A 19,208-nucleotide genomic window follows, 5' to 3' on the forward strand; every position below is an offset into this window, starting at 1 on the left:
TAAGATGTGAGCCTTTTTTCAGTAGGTACTTGTTTATTGAGTTATTTTTTAATTATGTAAAGCACTTTGATCTGCCTCGTTACTGAAATGTGATATACAGGTAAAGTTGACTTGTTTTAATAAATTCTGGGAATTTTTGGTAAAAATATAGAGGCTGCTAAAGATGCAACTCTAGAAAACAACCCTAAATATACAGACAGGACAGTAATGGAATGATTTAGGTTGTGTTTTACAATGGCTTAGTCAAAGTCCAGAAATAAAGTCAGTTGAAAATCTGCAGCAGGACTTGCATAACACACTTTTCAGAGAATTATTCATAGCATCTTATTAAGCACTAGCTTGAGTTGGTAGCATAAAGCATAGTTACTTTAGTGTAACTCGTTTTTTGTGGTAGAATAAAACATTGTTTTGAAGGTTTTATTAACTTTAAGTGCATGGCGATCATTCAGTGGAGAGTTAAGGGGTTAATTCAGCCAGGCTTTATTAGCACAGGATACCTCCGGATTAGGTGTAGGTGCAGAGGGTGGAGTGAAGCACAAGGAGGGATAGAGGAAGGGAAAAGTCACGGACAGGAAGAGGCACTGAGAGGAATGTGTTGGTCAAGAGGATATAACCATACGTAATGACCCATTTATTTATTTATTTGTTCTCTCTTAAGAACATTCTGCCGTGTGAACAAGACAAACACAACAATAGACACATAGCTACCTGTGGTGGTACTAAACCCTTTGTGATACTGCATGTAGTTTCCTCCAGAGGTGAAAAAAGAAAACCTTCAGATAACGTTTTTGAGGGCTTGTTAAGTGGTTGGCAGCAGCTTTGGTTTGCACGAGCAGAGTGTTCACTCCCCCGCCCAGACAATGCAAAGTGCGGATCAGCTGGCAGATCAAAAGATAGCTGACCAAGGCTCTAACAATGAACCTTTGACTTCAAATTGTCAAACACTGATTAGGTATTTCTGCTGCTTGGCAAATATGGCCAAAAAGACGTCATCAGGAGGAAAGAGCTGATTAAAGGACGGCGAAAGATAGAAAAAGAAAAGGCGTCTGTGTGAAGCTCTTTCTGCAAAGCTTGAGTGCTTCCTGTCTCCCTTAAGCAGCTCAGAGCACAAAGCATGACTGCACTGTCAATACACAAATCATCTGACAGAAACCTGGCATTATCTAGACAAAATACGGCTTCTTTTCACCAACAAGCATCACTCCATGGTTGTAAAATAAAACATATTTCAGTAAATCTATAAAACAGGGGCTGGATGTGTTAATGAATGTGTGGATTGTGTTGGGTTGCTTCTTTGCGGCTCCACTGCTGGCATCCTGTTCTTATTTCACATCAGCATCTCCACCCAAATGGTCTGTGTGGGTGGTTATTATTGAGGTTATGCTCATGATAAAACTGCCAGAACGGAGTGTTCACAGCAGAGACAGTCAGATGGCTCAGCCTGGTGATTTTGGCTGGTTTGTGTTGTGGCTTGTGGGTCGTGCTTCTTGTGACGGTTCTCAGGCTCCACGTCTCACAACATTGTAGAGCAATTATATTAGGGGATTTATCCAAAAGATTATTAACTTTAGTGTCCAGCAAAATAATTCATACAACTAGAAGTTTTTCATATTTTGAAAGATTTTAAGCATAAACATCAATGCATTTTATTGTAGAGGATCTAAACAAAGTTCAGAAGAGGAAGGAAAATGACTTGCGGTTTTAAATGGAAGGTTTTACATGTGTGGCAGACATATGTCCTTTAACCTGCAATAATAAATAAAATGTGGTGCAGAAAGTTGCATTCAGAACAAATAAAATCCTCTGGCGATTAATTTGACCTTCAAATGACCCCATATGTCCAGGAAAGCTCTCATCAGTTGGTTAAAACACATTAGGAGAGAACATGATGCACACAAGACATTTCTAGAGTAAAGCTGAGCGAACCTTCAGGCAGAGTTGGGTTAGAAAGGTCAATTCATCATCCACAGATGGAAAGAGAACGGTACCAATATCTGAATAACACTCTTAAAAGAGAGTTTTATTCAGAGAGGAAACCAATGCGTACATTATTATTTTTTATCATGAATGAAAAACAAATTGTGAGATAATAAAATTATAATATCACATAAAAAATATATTAATTGTTTTAAGTTTTGGATTTTTTTCTTCATCTTCCATCCGGCGTCTTGAGGACCCCCTACCTCCACCAGGTGCCCTCCCAGGGGGCCGAGGACCCCACTTTGAAAAACACTGCCCTAGTGAAAAATATTGTTTTTAGCGCCACTGCATACAGCAGCCATGATTTATCTGCATTTGTATTTATTGTTTGTATATTTTTTATGTATTCAGTTAACCATTTCTTTGCCAGCAGAAAATCTTTACTGATTGGAGCATTTCAGTAATTAATTGTAGAAACAGTAGAGAGGTTTTCAGACAATTAGCGGGTGAGAATTTGGTGAGATAAGTAATTTCATTTAATTCTCCTATTAAGAGTTTTTGTGACATATTTCTTACTAGAAATTCCCTTTTTAAAACATTTACATTTCTTCTCCATAATCAGAAGTATGTATCAACAAACTTCCTTCCTTCCTCTGGGATTTTGACAGAATCATCTTTTAACACTGTGTTTATGTTTCTGTCTTGTCTCCGTTCCTTCTAAACATTTCAGATGAGATTATGCTTTACGCTCATTGTAGCCCACTTCAGGAAACAAATACATTCTTCTCCAACCATTTCTGAAAATCATTTTAGCAGTGGCTTTTATCATCATTGCCCTGTTGGAAGTATCAGTAATGCCAAGGATTTAGTTTTTCTTAAGACTGCTTGATGTTTTTCCCATGGTTTCATTGTAACATTTGACCCAGGGATATGTGATGATACCTTAGGGAAGGCAATGCATGCAACCACCAATGTCATGCAATGAATGCGAGTATTCATGCCACTCAAGGCAGAAACTAAGACATTGCACAATGCTTAAGTGATGGCTACCAAAAAACAATCCCACAGCTCCATGACAGTCCATCTGTCAGAAGTGGAGCCGATCAAACAGTAGACAGGAACTTGCAGTACATATTCACAACAACTCAGCAAACGGCTCATTTTAAGTGCAATTAAATAATGAAAGGATGAAAGTATGCTGAGTTAGAAATTATACCTTGAGGTCTTTTGTGCCATTAGGAAAACAAAGCACAAACAGTACTATGAGATCTCAGCTGGCTGGAAACACATTGAAGGAGCTGGAATATTTTGCTGGGAAGAAACAAGGATATGAATCATTTTCCAAGAGAAAGCCACCGTGATGTAGTCCTGGACGGACTCATGGATGTGCCAACTATCCAAACAATCAAAGGTGTCTTGATTTAAGTGTCTGCAATGTATAATTTCCCCTTAAACTGGCCGTCATGGATGCACGGTGAGGTACACTCTGGGAATTTTTCCAGTCCATTTCAGGACAAACAGCCGTACACAGACAAATACCTGAGGCTAATTCAGAGCAACAAATCAGCTAAAATGATACTAAGACATACTAATAGCCATGTTTTTCATAGGTCGGACTGTGGTTGCAGTTTGATGGTCAACTTATTTAAAACAAATAATGACATAAAGTAGGTGGAGGTGAAATTTGGACATTTTGCTGCCTGTTTATGCCATGACTAAACTAACATGTTTGACAAGAAAAACACAGAAAACAGCCCATCACATTCAAGCAGCCTATTTTTACACCACCTTGGAGCCAAATATCAGACTACAAAGCAATGTGAGTGAGCATGTTTTGCTGAATGTTTAAAATCGCACAACTTTCCAGAAGCCAAAGGCGAAGGGTTTCGCTTCACTGCTTCTACATGTGATCCAAACATCTGGATCTGAAAAAAGAAGTTGTCCTACATGATGAAAATTAAAACCTAAAACCTTAAATGTACTGTCTGCTGTTGAGTTAAGAGAACACCTCAGGCATGCCTTATACACTAAAAGCTGCTCCGTGTTGTCTGATAGGCTACTGTCCTGCTGTGATGTCATGAGTGCTTGCTTTAAATAAGGGCAACAGGCTCAGCTGCTTCAAAGTGTGGCTGAGGGCTGAAAAGACTGAGTACACACATGAGTGAGAACAAAGAGGAAGAGGCAAGACAAAGTGCTTGTGTAAGTGCTTTCGATACCTTATCAAAAGGTGGAGCCCGACCTACTGAGAAGCACGGTTCGAATATGATGTGGATTTAAAAGAAGTGCGAGAATGAAATCATTGGACTGAAGAGAGCAAAGCCTGGAGGTAAGAAAACAGCACTGCAGGTCTGCTTCACATGCATGAGCTCCACTCACTCTGGGTCCCTATGGGTGCTTTTACACATGCATTAAAAAACTACTCTTATTGCTAATTAAATGTTTCAGGGAAATATTATTAAAATAGTTAATGCCATATTGTTTATCTTAAGGATTTGGCTTCAAATTAGAAATCAGAAATAAGATAATCCACTTTTTTTCTGAAGGATTTTATCTCACATTAAGTAAACCATTCAGATTCTGTGTCTCATATTCTCACAGCTGCCAGGTGGAATAAAATAGTTTAGCAGAAAATAATTTTTCGAACAAGTCAAAATGATCATACATGGTTTGTGTTATGTGGACAGTTTTCAGTCTTGTACTGGTGACAGTTTGTTCTGGTGACATGTTTATTCTACCGAGTACAGAAAGAGCTGGGGGTTTAGGCGCTTATGAATGTTGTTTAAATGTGTGACTGTGAGTCTGTTTTTGTAGTTAGGGCTGTGAGTAATTCATCTGAGCTTCTGCTGAAATATTTAGATATTTCCACATCAAACAATCATTTAGGGTTGATACTGGGTGTCTTTTTAGTGATCTCTAGCATGGTCAGAGTCCATGTTGCAAGCTGTGTTTTTGCAGTTAATTGTCAAGAAAGTTATTGATCAGCTGTGCAGGGCAGCAAACAGTTCAAGAGTCATCAGTTTAAAGGGCAAACAGGGGAGCTGATAAACACTGGTCAAAGCAGATATTTATAAATCATAATAAAATGCTTGTAATATTAAAGTAATGCCTGAAATGGTGACCCCCACCACATCATCGCCTCTCATGGCCAGGCTCTCCTCTCCTCATTCATTATGTCTGAAAGGGCCAGGTGAGCACAGGTAATGAAAGATTGATTTTTAAAATGAGTTTCCTGACAATCCATCATATTTCTGACATGTAATATGCACAAGGATGTGGGCTTTTTCTTTCTATAATGACAAATCCTCTAAAAATCCAAAAGAAAAACTTACAATTCTGACTCAAAAAAAAAAAAAATCTGAGATCCTTTTGAGCTATGTTGACAGCATAGGAGAGCAATTTCTCTGATTTTCATAAAACAACAAACCTGTCATGGTCAGCCTTGGCACTTTCAATGTGTCCTAAATATTCAGCACCTTTGCTCGCTGGCATGCTGTGGAGCTGAGTAAACATATGCGAATCAATGCCGCTCCTTACAGATGCCATCAAATTGCTCTCCAAGTGTTTAGATTATGCTGGAATTAAGCCAGTTAACATTTTAAGCGGAAAATCCCGTTAACCTAACAGCATTTACAGACATCCTGTACATGTGAATGTTAAATAAGAGATGCCACTCCAAAGGAATAGCTTTGATTATTTTAAACTGAGGATTTGTGAAGTTTTTATTTGTAAAATGTTCCTTTTCCTGCAGCAAAAAAAACAAAAACAAAAAACAAAACAAAAATCCCAGTGGTAGAGACCTAACAGCCAGATGGCCACTTTATTTTAGCTGATTTGATTTATTTCATTAGTGTCTAAAGTCAGTCCTCATGGGTTGGCATTCTGGATCAACACACCTGAATCAAATGATGGTTCATCAGCAGGCCTCTGCAGAAGTTTGACAAACCGGGTAGTTGGGCCATTTGAATCAGCTGTGTTGGAGCAGACACATCTAAAAACGGCTGACCTCGAGCAGTGGAGCTGGACACCCATGATCTACTTAAAACAACTAAAACTGAAACAAACTCAACTCTATAGGACGTAGTTCTACATTAATGTCTGTTGGGCTGAAACTGTATTATATAACTTTACAGTCACAGTGTAATTCTGTAAAAAATAATATTTAGATCATGGCATCAATTAGTTTACAGGATATGTGACTTATTCTGCTCTAATTCATAATTTTCCATACCTTAGCTGACAATAAATGTAACCAGTAAGGACATGCTTTTACTAAAAGTACTGCAAGGTGTATTTTGTACTGAAAGGCTGGTGTTTCTTAATAAAATCCAGATTTTATTTCAGCATGTCAGTTGATAAAATCTTCATTTACTTGATTTACATACAGAATTTGTGCTGTTATTTCTGTTTGTATAACTCCATAGTGTTCAGAGAACAAAGCTTGAAGTGATTAAATTCATCAAGCTTCATTACTCTGATTTTTCTTTTCTTTTGCTGCGGTACCTGCAAACTTTCACTCTCTGCTTGTTTTTGCTCATGTGCTGTAAAAAGACACATTAAGACCAGTTTAGATGGCTATATTATAGCTTTACAACTATATTATAGCTTTACAACTATATTATAGCTTTACAACTATATTATAGCTTTAGGTATAAAATGAGGGGATGGTGTAGATTTTCAGCAGCAGCTCTGCTCAAAGACAAATATACCACACAAAGTCACTAAGCATGTAGGTTTAGTTTCAAATAATTTAGCTTTAGGATAAACAATCTGCATAAAGAAACTAGATGTTGCTCCAAAAGTTAACCAGTTCATGCCTTTTGTTTACTTCCAGTTAGAGCAGAGTGGGAAGAGCTACACTCATCATGTAAAAAACAGTATTGTTGTGTTCACAGTTCATTTTCGGAACACATCATTGATACATGTGTTGTTTTCTCACAAGTAATGTTACTTGCATTACTGCCAAGTAATGTTGGCAGATCTTTAAGACCTTAATTTACTTGATCAGCTGATCAATTACCTCACTTCCAGACAGCAATGAAACCTGGAAATGCACCGAAAAAATATTACAAAATCCAAAGGTTTATCATCCTATTGCTTCAAACAATGCAAATACAGTCGTAGCTTTTAAGGTTCAACCGTGTCTTGAGAAAATTTAGCCCTTTAAATTCTGGTAAGATAATATATCATGTGGATTTGAATGTTTTCCATTTGAGTTGTTTTAATTAGTCAGTTTGACTATTTGTTAGGTTTCCTTTCTACAAAATCACGGTGATATGATATCTGTCTACTACAGTTTCAAAACAACCACTGATAATAACTTTACAAAACTTCACTTAAAGCATTCAAACTCTCCTCTTTAAGTTTACCGCTAGAATCATGAGAAGATAGACGTCTTTCCTACAAAGACCTCCATATCCTGAACCCACGCTGACCTAACAGTGCCAACCATCCCCCTATGTTTGACATGGACGGTCAGAATAGCAAACAAGGAGCAGCATGCATCTGCTGTCAATTAGGCTACCTCAGTAAAAGAGGCGTTCTGCTCAGCCAGTCAGCCCTGTGTAAATAAAAGTTCATGCATGATGTTCATGCATGATGTGTAATAAATAAATGCTTATGAAATCAAAAGTTTATAGTCATAGCCTGATGCAGAAAAGGTCACCTTGTTTTAATTCTCTTGCATGTCTGCTTGCTGCAGCTGTAACTTGCATCCAGCATGACTGCAGCTATAAGAGTTTTGTTTTACTACCATTTCTTTCAGCTCCGTGGTTTTGGTCGACCTGTACCTGCGTTGCATAATGCGCATGTTACTTTAGCTGCAGGCTGTCGCAAGCCCAGCTTGTTCCCAGCTTCAACCTACTTGCTTGTTGTATACTTAAGTGGGCTGATTAACTCAGAGTGCAAAAACAAAGTGTACAAAGTGTACATGTTCATGGAACATGTTCAGAAAAATGTTCCGGACTTCTGATGACATGATGGTTTGAACAGAGACATCTATGTCTTCAATATCCTTTTCTGCATTTTGCAGAGCTCTTTGACTTAATAATAACTTCAATATAGGATGGAGACAAAGTGAAGAACTGACACGATATTATAGCAGCATCACATGCTGCCAGTGGATTTAATGTTATCTGACTGAGATAAAAATGCAAAGAGATGCAAAAGGCTGAAACTGATGAACTCATGATAACACCAAGGAACATTTGGTTTCTTCTGTGAATGACCACAGCTCATGAGACAGAGACATGCCCTCCGCCCACTGATCCAGAACACCAGCGAAAGGTTTGGTAAAAGCATTTACATTAAACATAGCCTGTTTTAAATGCCATTGGCCTTTTGCAAAGAAATAATTATCTTCATATAAGCAGATAGTATAATTATGTAAAATTCATTTCAGAAGAGGGATGAGCAGAAGTCTGATTCTGCATTCAGAACAATCGTTAAAGGAGACACCCTTCCTCACTTAGCACTGCATATCACTTCCTATATACTGACATTACTTCTGTAAATGTGTCGCTCCACTGCAAAGTGAAAACATTAGCAGGTTGATGCAACTTAAGAATTTGAGTCATAAACTAGAACAGTATTGAAAAGAATAATTGTATCGTCTGTCCCACATGGTGACAAAAATTCTTCTTTGAAATTCAGAATTTATACAGAAAGTGAAATATATTACCAATTTAGGAGCAACAATATGTTCAAAGTATAAATAATTACACAATAAATACAAAAACAAAAACACATTGTTAGAGAAAATTAATCGTAAAGAAACAACAATTCTTTAATGCATCTCTAAAACAAATCATTCTAATAGAGTATCAATTTTAGGTGTTATTACACTTCTAGTGCTTTATTTTTTAAAATCATTATAAGGTTTTAAAAAACAAACCAAAAAAAACCCTTATTGTTTTGTAACCAATGAGACATAGCAGCTGCTCCTCTGTGTTGGTGATGCTCCTTCAGGGAAATGTTATGCATTAAAAATTCCTCTGACTCATAAGTGGTTTTTACTCCAGTTTAAGGTGCAACTGCAGTGAAATAATCACAAATTATGGCTGTAGAACTTCAGTCCTCAACAGATTATTTTCCTCTCCTTTGCTTTAAAAGTTAGAGACATTAAAGTCTGGAAAATCATGTAATGTTAATAACAGTCATACTTTTCTTCCCCAAGTTTTTGAGGGATTTTAAAGTTGTTTTTAAGTTCAAAAGTATCATCGCTTGGACAAAATCATCGATTATGGTTTGAAAATAATAATGAAAAAATGTAATTGCAAAGGATCGTCTTAGTTTCAGTTCCTTTCCAATCCGTTTCAGCTGCACATTTGCAAAAAGTTTGTAATGAATATAGTTTTAATCACATTCTGAAGCCTGCTGTTGCTGTAAGTGGAGATGTGTGTCACTAAATAACTGAAGCTGAACCAGCAACACTGCTGTAACAGGAAGAAGTTTGGAGACAATTTAATTTTGTTCTGGAGTTTAACCAGAGCAAATAAAAAACAACATTTTAGCAGTGAGACTTCAAGCTGAAATCCTTGTTAGAGCTCTTATTCACTTGGATCTGCATCTGTGAAATACAAAACTCTTCACAGATTCATCTTTTCACAACGTTTGCAGAGAATTTAAATCAGCTATAGAGTGCAGCTGTTGTGAATGACTCAATGGTGAAAGTTTTTATTTAAAATTCACATGGAGACATTTTTCCTGTCTGCTACAGACTGCATATTTGGCAACACAGACGAGAGAGAGTAAAGGTTCAGAGATAGTCAGATCAATAAGCTGGACTTTTATTTGTTTCATGTTTATCCTCACTTAACTTTAGCCTGTAAGAAACCGTAGATGTTACACATATGTTATTGAACCATAGCATCACATGCATCGTAAAAGATTTAACCTCCTCTTATTGTTGCTTCTCAGATTATTTTAACCATTATCACCAACTATTTTTCATTGTTTGTCTTGACAGTAGATCATGGGAGGTGTGACTTTTGCGCAACCATCCATGAACCAGACACAACTCGGCAACATCACCAATTCACCACCAGAATATAACGATGTGGAGCTTGTGCTGCTTGGTGTTGCCATGGCTGTTCTTGTCCTAGCAATAGTTTTTGGTAAGTATAAGAAATGATGCCAGTCACAGTGTCTTGCAAACATTTTCACACATGTGGAACTGTGTGGCATTTTGCATTACAAACACAAATCTCCATGCGTTCCTTTGGATTTTATGTGATAGACCAGCAGCAAAGAGTTGGAAGCAGAGGAAAATAGAAACAAGTCTTGAGCAACTTTAAGTATAAATATTGTGGTGTGTATTTGTTTTCACCTACACTGAGTGGATAAACCACTAGTTGCTGCCAGTTTTTGGGATTATGTCTCCTTCATCAATAAATATCCAGAGACTGGCATTTTTAATATTTGTCTTTCCTTAACCTCAGTCAGTGTGGATAAAGAGCATATGTGAACAAAAGATTTTCCAATCTTGTCAAAGATTTATGAATGGGTTTATATTTGGGCTTTGACTAGGCCATTCTAACACTTCAGTAAACCTAGATCTAAACCATTATTTTACATCTCCAGCTGCCTGTTCAGGATATCTGTCCAGCTGCAAATTAAAAATCTGATTCCTAAAACATGTTTTTCTGTTTTATCCGGTGACTGCATTGTTCTTCATGATGCTGTTCACTGATGTTTACAGTACAGGTTACATTACACACAGGTGGACTCTTTTTAATAATTAGTTGACCTCAGAAAGTGACTGACTGCAGTTGATTTTATTTATGGGGCTGAAAATAAAGGCATGGTACACCATTCAGTGTTTTAATTTTGAGAAAATTAATACTCTTTATCAATTTTCTTTCACTTTATACTCATGTACCAATTCGTACCGTGTTCACATCCAAGTAAAATTAATTGTGGTTGCAGAGTAACAGCATTTAAAAAAAATATGTTTGTAAGGAGCTGCACTTTCATTGTCTGGATTATTGGAGAATCAAACCTGATTGATTTTATGCTTTTAGTTCAACAGTCATTGTTTTCTGTGCAGGTAATGTGATGGTGATTACAGCCATCCTGCGCTTCCAGAGGCTCCAAACTATCACCAACCTCTTCATTGCCTCACTGGCGGTTGCTGACCTCATCATGGGTGTGATTGTGGTCCCTTTTAGCTCCAGTAACATCCTGCTGAAAAGCTGGATGTTCGGAAACTTCATGTGTGACTTCTGGACTGCAACTGATGTGCTGTGTGTGACAGCCAGCATAGAAACACTGTGTGTGATTTCTCTGGACCGCTACCTCGCTATTACGAGGCCTCTCCGCTACCCAACACTGCTCACCAGGTAAGGCAGCTTTTAAACGATGAATATATGAATAATTTTAATTTTGTGGAGAAGACTGTGTTTAAAATCAGCATCTCAGTCAGATAAATTCTGTAAGTTGTTTTCAGTCTATTGGCAAAGTTTCTTGGATGCGGCCAGAAGGGCAGGTTGATGGAAAATGTTAACCTAGAATCCCTTTAAGACTTGAAACACTTTTTGCAAATGTATGCAGTTGACCTTAGCTATCCATTTCCTAGCTAATAGGTTAAGCTCTGCCAAGGTAATTATTAACCCTTTTAACTCTGCATCATTATGTACTTCCACCAAAACGTGCAGTTCTTTAATGCTCCTGAAAGAACATGGGTTTGTTTTTTTCTTACTGTTAAGATGTAAAAATCAACCTGTTGGCGTGTTGTTGAAAGTAAAACGGGAAACTGAACAGCTGGCTTACAATACCACCTGTTTACAAATGAATGCCATGTTTTACCAAGCATGCAAAATCTGAGATACTTGATACTTAACTCATACTTGAGTTTTTGCTTTGTGTTGTGTAGACCAGAGGTGGAATCTGGTTTAAAAATGAAAAGAATCTGGATTTGAAAAATTCCAAAGGATTGAGATCACTGGACCTTTTCAGTTCTTGCTTTGACAAAAGGCTTGAAGTACCTACTGCCCGCCAACTCTTTAGCTCAAACAGACTGAATGAGTTGAGCTTTGACTAATATGGACTTAGATTTTGAGTTTTCATATGCAGAGTTTACAAAAACTGTATTATATGCCAGGCACTGTGTTGATCTAATGTTCACGGAGTAAAAGTTAGAGTTGCAGTCCAGTAAACTACTGCACATGAAAACATCAGCGAGAGGAAGATGTGGATCAACTCGACTCAACTCTACACAGTGCAAAGGGATACAGGAGAATCTGAAAGTCGCTTCTGTGACGTAGCTAGTGACTCCACCCCTTAGCCAATCAGTGACCGACGGTTTTCTGATATCAGCAAGCTTCCAAATAAGTAAGTTGCATAAAAGTGGGAGCGCGTCGGGTTGAGTCAAGCCACATTGAGTATGTGGAAAAGAGTTATTTATGCACCAGACAGCACAAAGAAAATGCTCATCATTGCACTTCGTCTGACATTGCGATTAAATAACTCAAGCAACAGAAATTTTATGCTGGGAAATTTCAGAGCTTTTGAAACAGTAATGTTTTATAACCTTGTTTTACATTGATACCATCAACAGGCCCTTGCCCCCAGCTTTACCCTTGTTTGACATTTCAAACTGCAGATGCATATCTGAGAATCCCTAACACAAACTAATCTGGTTAGTCTCCAAGCAGCTCGTGCTTCAAACTGTTTTCATTCCAAGTCTCATAAAACGGCCGTTTTCAGAAAGGTTGTTTAGGAAACCACTCTGCAAAGTGGTTTCCTAAAAGGCAACATTTACAGGTAAATGTTTTATAGCAACAACAACTGTCACTGACTGTCACTGATCTGCATGCTCTTCATCGTCTTCCCCATGTTTAAACTTCCTTGTCTCTTGATGCTTGCCAGGGCTCGGGCTTTCATGGTGGTGTTTGTGGTTTGGGCAGTGGCCTCGCTCATCTCCTTCCTGCCCATCTATCTCAAAGTCTGGGTGTCAGACAAAAAATCAGCTGTGGAATGCTTATTCAATGAGACCTGCTGTGAATTCAACACCAGCGCAACGTATGCAGTCTGTTCTTCAATTGTGTCTTTCTATCTGCCGCTGGTGGTGATGATTTTCCTTTACACCCGTGTATTCCAAGAGGCTCAGAAGCAGCTGGAAAAGATCAGAGGAAGGCAACGGCACTTCTACCACCTGCATAAGTCTGCACCGTTGACTTACACAGAAGACAGTCCTGTACTGAATAAACTCAGGACAGGAGCGGATGGAGAGGACAGACTGAACATGCAGCAAACTGAGGATACGGACAACAGGCAAGAGGAGAAGAGAGAAGAAAATAGAGTGAGGATGGAAAAAGAAGGCAGGCAGTCTGCTGCAAAGCGTCTCAAGTTCTGTCTTAAAGAGCACAAAGCTGTGAAAACTCTGGGAATCATCATGGGAACTTTCACATTGTGTTGGCTACCATTTTTCATTGTCAATATCGTCGTAGCGTTTGTAGATCTCGATAAATATAAGGAACTAATTCGATTCCTTAACTGGCTAGGTTACTCCAACTCTGCCTTCAACCCCCTCATCTACTGTCGCAGCCCTGATTTTCGGCACGCCTTCCAGGAGATCCTTCATTTGAGGGGAAGAATCTCTGGATGGAAGGGGGCATGTGGATGGTGTAGTGAGAGACACAACTACCCCAATTCTCCACAGAGGCAGAATGGGAACTCAGACACGAATCGTGTCAGGGATCTGGACACTCAGGAAACATCAGGGTGGAAAGGAAGTCTGGAGAGCTCCATTCAGGACAGCTCTCTGACCCTGGCTCGACCAGCATCATGCTCAGAGCAGGTTCTAGATGTAGCTCCCGGCTCCTTGACCAGTTGGGAGGAAAACAGCTCCTGCAGTAGGACTTGTAAGGAAAATGTTGCTTCTATTGCTTGACCAAAAACAATAACATTAGACCTTAAAATAAAGGGGTGGTATCATGTAAAATGAACTTTTTTGAGCTTTGCACAATATATTAATTTTATTCCCTTATCAAAAACATACATGCAGTGTTACCTCAATTCTTTAAAGCACTCCTCGGAGTTACAGTTCCCAAGCTTCTGCCTCACAGAGCTTCCCTCTCATTAGAGTCTGCCCCCCTACTCAGCTCCTTCAGACTAGCCAGCACCAATTAGCAAACACCTGGTGGAACTGTGCATCTGCTGAGTTTATTATACGAGCTACTTCTCAGTGCAACGCTGGTAAAAACGTTGCTAAAAGGTTAATGGAGGAAATGCTGTTGTGATGACTTCCTGAAGGCGAAGTTGCAGAAGGACAAGGAGTTTTTAAAGAGACAGAGACCCAATTACAAGGCGTTAAATCAGGAATTAAAATTGTCTTTAAATCCTGTTTGATATGTAACAACTGAAGGTAACATAGACGATTGATTATGCTATAAAATGGCACTATATGCCTGGAAAACACATAATACTGCCCCTTTAAAAATACATTTCTATATAGCATTAGCTAATTTGTTTATCTTTGATGGACTGATTGAATTTTCTGGTGTATAACATGGCTGGATAAGATTATATTGTCTCAGTGTTACTGTGATTTTACTTGATATCCATGTTCTTCTTCTTCTCTATTGCAGTTTTTTAATTGCATTCAATAGACTGAAATACAAAGATCAGTGATCTAAGATGAATTTAGCATTCATACATTCACCCAAACAAAAAATATGGAATATTTTCACACATAAGACACAAAATTGTGACATGCCATCAAATTCTCTGGATTCTTTTAAGGAGGTGACTGTTGGAACTAATTATCTATAATAATGGAAAATATTAACATTGTAAGATTTGATTCATGTTATGAAGCAGTCCATTTGATCCTAAGCCAATCTGGTGTTTTAAAAAAAATCAATCTGTAAATAAAAGTTAAAATAAATTAAGACTTAAAAACAAGGCTTGAGTTTACAAGATAATTTACATATAATAATATAACATATAATATTATTAGAAATGCTATCATCTTTTGATACAATGAATGGTACTCGGTTGCATCCATCTCTGTGATGTACTTTGTGGGATATTTGAGATTTTATCCACAAGTGGAGTTAGTGGTTTATTTTATAGCGTCTTACTGAAATCTTTACACCACTTGAGGATTTTCAGAAATTGATCACTTAACAACAAACCTCATTGTATAGATCAACATGAAGTGTTGTAAAAAAATATATATACAGATTTTATTTTTACAAATTTGAAAATGTAAAGTGTGGCATTGATCTGTTGTTGCCCAACCTTTATTCTGATACCCCTAAATAAAGTGTAGGTGTGGATAAAGGACTCATCTAAAAGTTGCAGGACATCTTCAGGACTCCTTTCATCTAAAAGGTTTTGATACAGATTTTATTTTCCAAGAATTTTGAATCCCTTTTGTGCCACCTTCATTTATAGACAATGAATTTTATGTATTGCTTTGTGTGGGTCTATCACACATAATTGCAGAAAAAGGTTGTAACGTGATCAAATATGAGAAACTTAAAGGGGTATTTGATAATTTCCCAAGGCACACTGGTCCACAAAGTAAAATATTTTACTAAGCATACAACACAAGTTTTTAAAAAAGGTCTGTTATTGGAAGTGACACAGTTTTGAATCATTCATTCATTTAGAAAATAGTACATTGTATGTTGGAATAATGGATCATTTGGTCAGTGAGATGAAAGACTGGTTTTCACCGGCAGCTACAGAGGTGACTGTATTCCACAACATCCTCTTCATATTTCTGCTATCTTAAGGTTTTACATGAATGTTGAAGGTACTGGTATGTGCATATTGTTCAGTTGCAAAAAATAAAAGATGATTTTATCACTCGTCCATCTGTTAGCAATGGTAGGGAAACATCCAAAAAGGGCACATTTGGGTGATGTTGGACTTTATTTAGCTTAGCAAAGTTACTGACTATGTACAATTTTAAGAGCTACAGAGAAAGTACCTCATTACTTTAACAAGTGATTTCAGGTTACTTCATTCCAAGCTGTTTATTGAAAACTGTTAAAAATGTTCTCCTTTAAAAATGTGGCATTTGTTGCCAGTTTATTGCAGATTAAATTACACATATATATGGTAGTGTAAGAATGTGTTGAGTTATATCGTATCTGTATATTCCATAGCAGATGTGAATGTTTAGATAGGTCAAATACCCTTTGTTATTGGGACAGTAAAGATTTAAACTGTTGTCCGTGTTAACCACAATGTGTTGAGTTTACTGTGGTTGATTACAATCACATTTATCGTGATGATGCATCAGAAAATGTTTTAGTTAAATGTCTGTATCTGCCTAAGGCCTGGTTGCCCTGATCATATATTAAGCAAAGTTAATTTGTCCGGTGAAGTTGTTGCATCTTTGGGTAAAAGGCTGAAATGTTATGAGATTTGTTTTAACAGCCTTGTTCTGAGTTATCCATGGAAATAAACGTGGAAAACAAACTTGTTTAGGTTTTTAGCCTTTCCAGGATAAGCAGCACACCTTACAAATATACTGGAGTCAGATAATTTTTTCTTAAATCTTTTTTTACAAAAATAAAACTCCACCCATTTAAGTTGGACTATGTGTCAAAGCTATTAACGTAGAAAATCAGTCTTATCTGTTACAGCTTTAATTCGTTTGCTCTGACTGCAGATCTGGGCCAGCTGTTTTTTTGAAGAGTGATTTATGAAGGCCAATAAAAATCTGCCTAACTTCGGTTTTAATGAACGGTGACTAAAATAAATGGGCTTCTGTGTCTCATCATGCATTAAAAGCTTTCAGAGTGAGAATTGGCTGCTGCAACAAAAGATGAATTAATTGTAAGACTTCTCACATGTCTTAACCTGTAGAGTCCCTTGTTTCCTGTTTTGAAAAGTGACAAAGAAAAAGAGGTCTCAATGCTCCATCTGATGGAGCATTGAGACCATCAGAGGTCTCAATGCTCCATCAATGCAATATATATATATATATATATATATATATATATATATATATATATATATATATATAAATAATATATGTGTGTGTGTGTGTGTGTGTGTGTGTACATATTGTTGCGGGAATCAATCAAGGACGTTTTGCTCCTTTGTAAAAAAAAAAAAAAAAAAANCTTTACAGGTATGACAATTAATGTGGAGGATGGAATATGGTTAGTGATTAACCTTCATCTCATAATAAAGTAGCTGTAGACCACAAAGAAGAAAAAAACCCTTATTGCTTTGCTAATAAGGTTTTTCCACTTCCAGACAAAACGTCCATTATGCAGAAAAACCCCTGAACTTTGCTCACTCTGAGGCAGAAAGTCTTACTCGATGTGGGGCTGGGTAAGATGAGGGGTTGTGGGAGCTCCACTTATGATAAGATTATGAAGAACAGCTCCATTATTCTGAGCTCCTTCCCGATAAACCTCAGAAGCATTTATGGTGGGATAATTGTGTATGAGATAAACATCTGAGGCCCTTAACTTGTGACTATCAGATGGTTTCTTTTGCTTCCCTGAATTCATTTTCTATCATCACATATTCACTGGATCTATTCCTTTGCCTCTCAGAACAACACTGTGAAGCCACGCTTTCATTTTGGTCAACCTTCTTTAGCTCTTCAAACAATGCAACGTTTCAGACAGTGCAGAGCAGATGATTATTGTTCAGTTGGGCCCACAGTTTAGATAAGGTTGTCTGAAACGCTCACTTTACAAACACAGTGCTTCGTTTACGCGCGTTTAAGTGGTTACACAGAATAAAATGATCTGAGAAGATGCTCAGTTGATGCAGAATGTAAAAACCTTGTTTTGTTGTTGTACTTTTTGTATTGTGTAAGTGTAATTGGTTGTGTGTTCGACATTTGAAAGACTTCCTGGTGTAAGGTAAAATAGTTTTCATATTTAAACCAACTTGCAAATCTTATTTTCCAATTATTTAAAAAAAATTACAGCCAAAACATGCATTTGCCTGTAAATATTAAGCACATATAAAGCACAGAGACTTTTTCTATGGTTTAAAATTAAAATTAAAATTTATTCCTGGTATTCTTCAAAGACAAAACAGAAACACTTTACAGATTTACTTTGTGAAAATGTCTCATCCTAAAGCCCTTCATATTGCAAGGCCAAAATCTCAAAACATTGAAACAACTTTAAATTACGCTTGTGCTCTCAGTTTCAGAAGCTTTTTAGAGAAAAGCATTTTTGTTTTCTACCTCCTTAAGATCTAAATGAATGTCATCTCACTGTTGTAAATATTTATTCATAAGCTGTTGTATATGTTTGTAAGTAAAAGAACAAAGTTTGAAACTGTGTCATTTAAATATGTCCCTTTGCTTGTCCTCAGTTGGTGAGTGTGTGTTTATTTCTGCGAGTCAGTTTTGTGGTGCTGTGGGAGAAGGAGGGGAAGCAGAGCCAGTCAGATCCAGTTTTATTTTTTATTTTTTTTCTCAAATACCCACTGCTTGATTTCTAAAAACAGCAAAGCAAAAGATTTGGGGAGTTTTTGTACAACACCTTACAGTTACAGCTGCTGCTGTCATACAAGAGTCTCTAAGAGACAGCTGGAGCTTTTGTGGAGTAAGGCTCTATTAAAAAAGTTGTAAGCACTTCATTTCCTTAGCTGCAATTGTTGTGTGTCTTCACTTAGTACAAAAACAGTTTTGTTCCTTAGCTAAAGCTAACAGCTCATAAGACAACAACTTGTCCAAGACTGTGACTAAGCTAACAACCAGCCAAACAGGTTAAACTTAGACTAGCCCTAGACACAAACTGCTATTTCAAAAGTTGTTTACTAGTCCAAGAATGTACAAGAAAATAATGGTCATTTTGAGATTCTAACAACTAGCACAAAAAACTACAACAGCTAATCAGAGAAGCTAACAAACTTGGCTTCTCCAAGAGGGTTTCTGTAAGAGTCAGTAGGGAAAACTGAATATTTTTAAATAATCCTTTTTTTCTTTTTTTTTTAAGAAAACCTTTCCTGTGTCTGATTTCTATCTTGCAGTCTGTACTACTGCAGTGCATTTTTTTTTTATATCTCAGCACTGGCACACAACAACATAGTCAAAAAGATTTACAAAGAAATTGGCAAACAGTCTAATACATTGTAGATTTCACTAGTTCACCATTAAGGTATTCTAGAAATGTCCATAAAATCCGGGAAACTTGAAATTAGGAAACGTGAGTCGCGTTCCACTGCCCCTTGAATCTTTTTAGCTAAGCTCCTGAGACAGAGCCTTTCTGTGCTCATCCAGTGGCCCGCGTTACTCAATAGGACTCGGCTTGCACGTTTTCCTCAGAGAGGATTCGTCGTGCGTGTGTGTGAGTGTTTCG

General features: G+C 37.4%; 1 protein-coding gene and 1 long non-coding RNA gene across 3 annotated transcripts in view; one reads left to right on the plus strand and one right to left on the minus strand.

Moving 5' to 3' along the window:
- Positions 1-4,054: 4,054 nt before the first annotated feature.
- Positions 4,055-14,094, plus strand: LOC103138947 (beta-2 adrenergic receptor-like). Of its 2 annotated transcripts, none has more exons than XM_007553362.2 (4): positions 4,055-4,246; positions 9,884-10,031; positions 10,964-11,255; positions 12,784-14,094. In XM_007553362.2, exons 2-4 carry the CDS (start codon positions 9,890-9,892, stop codon positions 13,805-13,807), a joined length of 1,458 nt encoding a protein of 485 aa, XP_007553424.1. In that variant the 5' UTR covers positions 4,055-4,246; positions 9,884-9,889; the 3' UTR covers positions 13,808-14,094. The 2 variants fall into 2 exon arrangements, with proteins under 2 accessions (XP_007553424.1, XP_007553432.1); XM_007553370.2 differs by having other exon boundaries at positions 9,887-10,031.
- A 27-nt stretch (positions 14,095-14,121) lies between these two features.
- Positions 14,122-19,208, minus strand: part of LOC107836442 (uncharacterized) — a 5,996-nt gene continuing 909 nt past the window's right edge. Inside the window, exons 2-3 of the long non-coding RNA XR_001662341.1 lie at positions 17,876-17,880; positions 14,122-14,275 (exon numbers count right to left, since the gene is read on the minus strand). This is a non-coding gene — a long non-coding RNA (uncharacterized LOC107836442). The remainder of the gene's footprint in view (positions 14,276-17,875; positions 17,881-19,208) is intronic.

The sequence above is a fragment of the Poecilia formosa genome, unplaced genomic scaffold (assembly GCF_000485575.1).
Source record: "Poecilia formosa unplaced genomic scaffold, Poecilia_formosa-5.1.2 Scaffold3, whole genome shotgun sequence".
NCBI lineage: Eukaryota > Metazoa > Chordata > Actinopteri > Cyprinodontiformes > Poeciliidae > Poecilia > Poecilia formosa.

Bases quoted from the DNA above. Each gene is read 5' to 3' on its own strand.
- LOC103138947 (XM_007553362.2), top strand. From the start codon at position 9,890: ATGGGAGGTGTGACTTTTGCGCAACCATCCATGAACCAGACACAACTC. The intron at 10,032-10,963 runs GTAAGTATAAGA...TTTTCTGTGCAG, and splicing joins TGTCCTAGCAATAGTTTTTG to GTAATGTGATGGTGATTACA. The intron at 11,256-12,783 runs GTAAGGCAGCTT...GATGCTTGCCAG, and splicing joins TACCCAACACTGCTCACCAG to GGCTCGGGCTTTCATGGTGG.